Genomic DNA, 8,329 nt, shown 5'->3' with positions numbered 1-8,329 from the left:
TATACAGCCAGATGATCTGTAATACGTTTCCTGACTTTCACCCCACATTCCTGCACTACAAACGCTGACCCAGTACTTCCTGTCCTTGGATATTTTGAACGGTCTGTGCAACAAAATCCTGATACACAGTATCCAGAAGACTATTACAACAAATCAGATTGCTCAACACCCTCCCTATCTTTCTGTAGTCTCTACAATACTTCAAGATATACAACTGGAGGAAGGAGTAGCCATCTATTCTATAAGCGAAAATTGATTGGTCACTTTGCTGTGATTGCCTTACTTTGATTGGTTAGCACGCTTCCTCGATACAACGTAGCTCCATCCTCGTTCTTGTAGCATAGCTAGCTAAATGAAACTGAAAACATTGCCATTGAGGTGAGCAAAATGATATTTTCTACGAGTAATTTGGTTACATTCAAGACATGTGTACGCACTTTTTGCCAGAAAACGCCTGTTTGTTGGATAGGAGGACCAGAGCAGGGCACTGCATCATTGCAAAATAATAATAACTAACGTTATCTGATAACGTTAGTTAGCTAACAGTTAGATAGGTGAAACAAACCTTGTGTTAGCTTTTATTTTTTTCTATTAATTAAAATAATACAATATTTCATGGTTTTGCAGTTGAGTTCGCAATGTAGGATTTACGTGCTACTCATGGCTATCTTGACATTTGTAGGTTTAACTAGCTAGCTAAATAACGGTAGCTAGATTAGCTAACTAACGTTAGCTAGCTAGTTAGCTTTTTACAGCAACAGACTAACTACTTAACTTTTGCTGGCACTTATTGTTGTCACATTGCCTATACTCTTCCCACAGCCAATAGTATTTGCTAAATGGGTAGCTATGTACCCCGATGGATAAAACGGATTGGATAGGTAAACATTGTGTGGAAAGTTCCACCTAGAGTGCAATATGATTACCATATTGAGGCTGGCCAAGAAAGTTTCTAGACCTACCTCGATCAAGTGTAACGTTAGGGGCTTGATGTGAATATTGGAGTTTGATACAGAATCAATAACCCTACCTCCTTGTTTTTGTAGGAAACAAACTCGATTGATTGTCAAACCAATCCCAGAGGGTCAAGTGTACAGAACCAGCAATGCAGATTACTGCTTAACGTTCATCTGTGGCAGTGTCAACAGTCAGTGGGCCCACCTACCTACCTACCTACCTACCTGTCTAAGGAACATTAGAGATTGACTGAGACAACAGTAAGGTTTGACCACAGGGGTCAGAAGGGCTGAAGATGGCTGGGTTCCTGGACAACTTCCGCATGCCGGAGTGTGAGTGCATCGACTGGGGGGAGAGGAGAAATACCCTTGCATCTATCGTCGCCGGAGTCCTGGTAAGTGCTGGGGCATGAAAGTGTGTGTGACTACACATGTCCTGGCAATACCACAACAAAACTCAATAGTGGGAGATTCCAGCGATTATGGATGTTAAATTTGCATGCAAAATCACAACTTAAATGTCTCACAGAATGAACAAACAAAATATAAATGTAACTTTTGTCTGCCTATAGTTCCTCTTGTAAATATTGACATGTTGGAGAAATAAAGCAAATAAGAAGCATTATTGATGTTACATAAAATGGACATACTGACATTACAAAAAATACTTTGCGTGAGCCACGTCAGTTAGCATTATTTGAATGAACATCCCACATTACTATGGAAATCCGTCATCAATTAATAGAACATTTCTAAATACCATGGAAATTATTGCATCACAATACCAGGAAGCCATTGCAACTGTACACACGAGTTTACCAGTCAATTGCTAGGGTTCGGAGCTTCCAAGCCCATTCTATTCATTTTTATTTCTATGGTCCCAAGCCTGTCCTGGGGATGGGATCAGGGAGGGTAACCAAACCTAGCCTGGGAGGAGATTGTGGGAGAATTGAGGAGGGTGATGCGGAGGGCAGTGTGGCTGATGAAGCTCCACACTCTCAGCATATGAGGGCTGATGATGTGAAGAGTACATGGTGTGTACTGCATCATGTGGTGCACTACCCTCAACAGTGTTTTGCCAGACCCTAGGGTAGTAGTCGGTGCTGTGTACTGTATAGCTGAGTTGAGGTGGGCCTGGTAGAGCTGTGCTGTGATTGGCCTGGTCTGTTGTGCTGTGCTTAGGCAGGCCTGGTCTGGAAACATGGGAAGGAGTTTGTAAGGGGAATTGAAGAGGGTGGTGTGGAGGGCAGTGTGGCCGGCGATGCTCCAAACTCTGTGTAGGGCCTCTGACTGCGTACGGCTTGGGCATAGCTCAGTGTATCTGCATGCAGTTCCTGGGAGATAAGTGGTAAAAGGTGGTGTGGTGGGCAGTGTTGCTGGCTGTTCTCCAGTCTCTGTGAGGTGCCACTGGATGCAGGTCTAAACGTGCATCTGATTTGTCTCAGGGCTGGTCTGCTGCTCCTGTGGGGTGAAGTGGACTGGCCACCCAGAGCAACATCCTGGCGAAGGTGGGGACAGCCTCTTTGAGCAAATGTACATTATCATACAGGCAGTCCAAACTACTGGTGGGAAGTTGGGCCAATTTTACATTTGGTAATTTAGCACAGTCCCAGGAGAAGCTGGCATTTATCCTCTAGATGGTGGCAGGTTGAAAATCTCTCCTCCGGAGCAGGGTGGATATTACAATCATCACATCAGGTAAGGTGGTAGAGGCCCGCTCCAACACCCTCCCAAGTGATGTGGCCACCATCTCCTGTTGAGCGTGCAGGTCATTGGTTCCAGTATGTACAATGATAAGGCTCGGTGAACCAAGCTGGGCCACGGTCAGGAGCTCCATGGCTCTCTCAGATGTGGGGCACCGCAACTTTGCCACTACTCTTTTCTCTTTTTTTTTTTTTTTTTTTTTTTTCCATTTTCCATTGGAGTCCATCATCAAAACAATGTCAGGCTTCTTCTCAAGCCTGTGGAGGATGGCAGGAGTAGGAGCAATCGCAGGCCGTGAGACTGGGGTGGAGGGGGTCAGCTGAGTTGGCGGATTGGTTGGTTGGTTGGTTGATGGGTCCTTGTTCAACAGTTTACTGGGTCCTAGGTTTATACTGGAATTAAGGAGTTGGTGGTGGTGGCTGACCAATTCCTGCCTTAGATCTTATAGCTCCTTCTGCAGGTTCCTGGTGATGTCTTATATTGACAGTGGTGGACAGTTCCTCTCATACTCTGCGCACTTCCATCCATCCTGAGGTACTGGTTGTCCTCCTCAACACACCTGATAGCATACTGCAATTCCCGGATTTCATCCAGATGCTGACGCACCAGGCTGAGCTTCTCCACTCTGAGATGCTGTGATACTGCAGGTTTCACATGTGACAGTGGCATGCTGAGGGGCAATGTCTGCTTCAGGCGGTGGAAGAGAGATCGATGCATGCTCAGGTATCTTTTACAGGGAATCGCCCTAGTACAGAAATAAACTAGCACGTCCAGGCAATGCTTATGAGATGAAATCTGCCGCCAAACAGTGAAAGAAGATGTGACATTCATGTCACAGAGAAATCAAAACAGAGTTCCATTGATTGGAGAGAGAGAGAGAGCATCGTCACACAGCTAGCGTTCTCTTGGTGCTTGTTTTCATCTCAATTATCAGAAGTGTGTAGGAAAGGGCCTCCTGCATGGATAATGCGCCATTGTTCTTTCACCTGCCTTTTGTCATTCGGTTGGCGGTGGACAATTCACCTCATAGAGTGCCAGAGATGAGCTACTCATTCAAAAACACCTTCGGGCAGTTGCAAATTATTTGCAAAAAAAAACAGTTTTTTTCAACGTTTTCTCAGTATGGGCTCAATTTCATTTGCTGCTTTCACTTCCATTGCAGGCTAAATATTAGTGATGGAGAATAAAATGAATACAGTTACATATCACAATATTCATTTTTGACAATACTATATCTATTTGACTCCCAAGTATCAACTTAAAAAATATATATATATATATCTCAAACTCAGGAAAAAAAAGAAACGTCAACTGTGTTTATTTTCAGCAAACTTAACATAAATATGAAATGTAAATATTTGTATGAACATAAAGTGAACAAGTTCCGCAGATATGTGACTAACAGAATGGAATGTGTCCCTGAACAAAGGGGAGGGGGGTGAAAATCAAAAGTAACAGTCAGTATCTGATGTGGCCACCAGCTGCATTAAGTACTGCAGTGCATCTCCTGCTCATGGACTGCACTAGATTTGCCAGTTCTTGCTGTAAGATATTACCCCACTCTTCCACCAAGGCACCTGCAAGTTCCCGGACATTTCTGGGGGAATGGCCCTAGCCCTCACTCTTCGATCCAACAGGTCCCAGACGTGCTCAATGGGATTGAGATCCGGGCTCTTCGCTGGCCATGGCAGAACACTGACATTCCTGTCTTACAGGAAATTACGCACAGAATGAGGAGTATGGCTGGTGGCATTGTCATGCTGGAGGGTCATTTCAGGATGAGCCTGCAGGAAGGGTACCACTTAAGCGAGGAGGATGTCTTCCCTGTAACGCACAGCGTTGAGATTGGCTGCAATGACGACAAGCTCAGTCCGATGATGCTGTGACACACCACCCCAGATTGACGGACCCTCCACCTCCAAATCGATCCCGCTCCAGAGTACAGGCCTCGGTGTAACGCTCATTCCTTCTACGATAAACGCGAATCCGACCATCACCACTGGTGAGACAAAACCGCGACTCGTCAGTGAAGAGCACTTTTTGCCAGTCCTGTCTGGTCCAGCGACGGCGGCTTTGTACCTATAGGCGACGTTGTTGCCGGTGGTGTCTGGTGAGGACCTGCCTTACAACAGGCCTACAAGCCCTCAGTCCAGCCTCTCTCAGCCTATTGTGGACAATCTGAGCACTGATGGAGGGATTGTGCGTTCCTGGTGTAGCTCAGGGAGTTGTTGTTGCCATCCTGTACCTGTCCCGCAGGTGTGATGTACCGATCCTGTGCAGGTGTTGTTACACGTGGTCTGCCACTGCGAGAACGATCAGCTGTCTGTCCTGTCTCCCAGTAGCGCTGTCTTAGGCGTTTCACAGTACGGACATTGCAATTTATTGCCCTGGCCACATCTGCAGTCCTCATGCCTCCTTGCAGCATGCCTAAGGCACGTTCACGCCGATGAGCAGGGACCCTGGGCATTTTTCTTTTGGTGTTTTTCAGAGTCAGTAGAAAGGCCTCTTTAGTGTCCTAAGTTTTCATAACTGTGACCTTTATTGCCTACCGTCTGTAAGCTGTTAGTGTCTTAACGGCCGTTCCACAGGTGCATGTTCATGAATTGTTTTTGGTTCATTGAACAAGCATGGGAAATGGTGTTCAGACCCTTTACAATGAAGATCTGTGAAGTTATTTGGATTTTTACAAATCGTCTTTGAAAGACAGGGTCCTGAAAAAGGGAATTTATTTTTTTGCTGTGTGTGTGTGTGTGTGTGTGTGTGTGTGTGTGTGTGTGTGTGTGTGTGTGTGTGTGTGTGTGTGTGTGTGTGTGTGTGTGTGTGTGTGTGTGTGTGTGTGTGTGTGTGTGTGTGTGAGTGAGTGAGAGCAATATGTTTGGAATATTAAATTGCAATCAAAGTGCGGTATCGAATCGCAATACATATCATATCGGCACCTAAGTATAATATTGTGATAATATCGCATTGTGCTCTTTGCTGGGGTCCAGCGACATTCTACTCCAAAATACATGAAAATGTAATTATGTTGACACCATCTGAAATATAACGAATGTGCGCCACTGCACTGTAGGGAGATGATGATGAGCTCTCTTTTGCGCCACTGCTCGCTCTGTTTGCTACAAGTAACTTGTCACTCTGATCTTAAAGCTATAGTGTGAGATGTTAGCAATTAAGCAATTAAGCACTTGTTCTACTTACCCAGAGTCAAATGAACGCATGGGTACGTAATCTTATGTCTCTGCGTGAAGGTTGAAGGTAGTTTTGCGAGCCATTGCTAACTAGCGTTAGCGCAATAGCTACATGCTAGCTGTTCCCAAAGACTTCCAGTCATTGCGCTAACGCTAATAACGTCCTTCAAAACGGCATGCAGAGACATGAACTCATGGATACTACTTTTATTTGACTCTGGGTAAATGGAACAAGGGCTTAAATCTCACACTATTCCTTTAAAAGTGAGTCTTGGCAGAAATGTATAGAATAAATGTAAATTCTATATTTTTTGGGAGTGACGGCAGCGATTTAGCAGTGGTGGTCCACCGCTTCTAAATGAATATGGGGAAATACTGAGATCTGTTGGAGACACGCACACTCACACTCGCAGACAGTAACTAGACAACTCTGTCAACCATGGAACAGCACATTGAGAGCTGTTGTATTTACATAATGCTATATGTCTAGGCACAGCAAGGCAGCGTTGGCCCCAGGCAGCAGCTCTTGAATAAAGAATGAGGAAGAAACTGAAATAATATCTGTTCTGCTTTCATTCAAATGCTGTCTGCCACAGCAGGATGATAGACAACTTTATTCAAGTGAACATTTAGTGAGAAACATCAAACCCTTCAAGACAAAGCTGACAGTACAGAATGTTTCTCTCTCTGCCTTGGTACAATTTTTTGGGGCAGTGTTAATGAATTTGTTTTCTTTGTACTTTGATACAGCCTAAGTTGTTAGACTTCAATTGAATAACTGAACAGTGCATACTACAGACCTACATTATTTAGTTGTACCCTTCTCCCTCTAAACAAACTCTGTTTCTCTCTCTCTCTCTCTCTCTCTCTGTGTCTCTCTCTCTCTCCGTGTCTCTCTCTCTCTCCGTGTCTCTCTCTCTCCGTGTCTCTCTCTCTCTGTGTCTCTGTGTCTCTCTCTCTCTCTCTGTGTCTCGCTCTGTGTCGCTCTCTCTCTCGCTCTGCCTCTCTCTCTCTCGCTCTGCCTCTCTTTCTCTCGCTCTGCCTCTTTCTCTCTCTCTCGCTCTCTCTCTCTCTCTCTCTGTGTCTCTCTCTCTCTGTGTCTCTCTCTCTCTGTGTCTCTCTCTCTCTGTGTGTCTCTCTCTCTCTCTCTGTGTCTCTCTCTCTCTCTGTGTCTCTCTCTCTCTGTGTCTCTCTCTCTCTGTGTCTCTCTCTCTCTGTGTCTCTCTCTCTCTGTGTCTCTGTGTCTCTCTCTGTGTCTCTCTCTGTGTCTGTCTCTGTCTTTCTCTCTCGGTGTGTCTGTCTCTCAGTTCTTCACTGGTTGGTGGATCATGATAGATGCAGCCGTGTCCTACACAACCCAGGAGATGAACCCTGCCGTCCACACGTGTGGAGTCTTCGCCACTATAGCCTTCTTCATGTGAGACACAAACACAGGCAGACAGACAGACAGACAGTAAGTATTAGTACAAGCACCCACACAGTGTGTTTTTGTGTGTTTTTCCAGGATCAATGCAGTGTCTAATGGCCAGGTGCGAGGTGATACCTATGGAGAGGGATGCTTCGGCAGGACCGGTTGGTTTGGCTTGAGATGCAAATCTATTAGAGGTCGACCGATTATGATTTTTCAATGCCGATACCGATTATTGGAGGACCCCAAAAAAAATACCGATGCCGATTAATCGGCCGATTTTTTTATATATTTGTAATAATGACTATTACAACAATACTGAATTAACACTTAATTAAACTTAATATAATACATCAATAAAATCAATTTAGTCTCAAATAAATAATGAAACATGTTCAATTTGGTTTCAATAATGCGAAAACAAAGTGTTGGAGAAGAAAGTAAAAGTGCAATATGTGCCATGTAAAAAAGCTAAAGTTTTAGTTCCTTGCTCAGAACATATGAAAGCTGGTGGTTCCTTTTAACATGAGTCTTCAATATTCCCAGGTAAGAAGTTTTAGGTTGTAGTTATTATAGGACTATTTCTCTCTATACCATTTGTATTTCATATAACTTTGACTATTGGATGTTCTAATAGGTACTTTAGTATTGCCAGCCTAATCTCGGGAGCTCATAGGCTTGAAGTCATAAACAGCGCAATGCTTGAAGCACAGCGAAGAGCTGCTGACAAATGCAGGAAAGTGCTGTTTGAATGAATGCTTAAGAGCCTGCTGCTGCCGCCTACCACCGCTCAGTCAGACTGCTCTATCAAATCATAGACTTAATTATAATATAATAACACACAGAAATACCAGCCTTAGGTCATTAATATGCTCAAATCCGGAAACTATCATTTCGAAAACAAAACGTTTATTCTTTCAGTGAAATACGGAACCGTTCCGTATTTTATCTAACGGGTGGCATCCCTAAGTCTAAATATTGCTGTTACATTGCACAACCTTCAATGTTATGTCATAATTATGTACAATTCTGGCAAATTAATTACGGTCTTTGTTAGGAAGAAATGGTCTTCA

The 8,329-nt window shown here is 44.1% G+C and overlaps 1 protein-coding gene across 1 annotated transcript; it reads left to right on the top strand.

Annotated features, from left to right (window-relative positions):
• The first annotated feature begins 354 nt into the window (after positions 1-354).
• Positions 355-1,579, top strand: tm50b (Transmembrane protein 50B). Its single transcript, NM_001140820.2, is given in 2 exon segments — positions 355-378; positions 1,047-1,579. A coding segment is annotated over 1 exon segment (117 nt). The 5' UTR covers positions 355-378; positions 1,047-1,252; the 3' UTR covers positions 1,370-1,579.
• The last annotated feature ends 6,750 nt before the right edge of the window (positions 1,580-8,329 follow it).

The sequence above is a fragment of the Salmo salar genome, chromosome ssa21 (genome assembly GCF_905237065.1).
Source record: "Salmo salar chromosome ssa21, Ssal_v3.1, whole genome shotgun sequence".
Classification (NCBI taxonomy): domain Eukaryota; kingdom Metazoa; phylum Chordata; class Actinopteri; order Salmoniformes; family Salmonidae; genus Salmo; species Salmo salar.
This window is presented reverse-complemented; position numbering and strand designations above follow the sequence as displayed.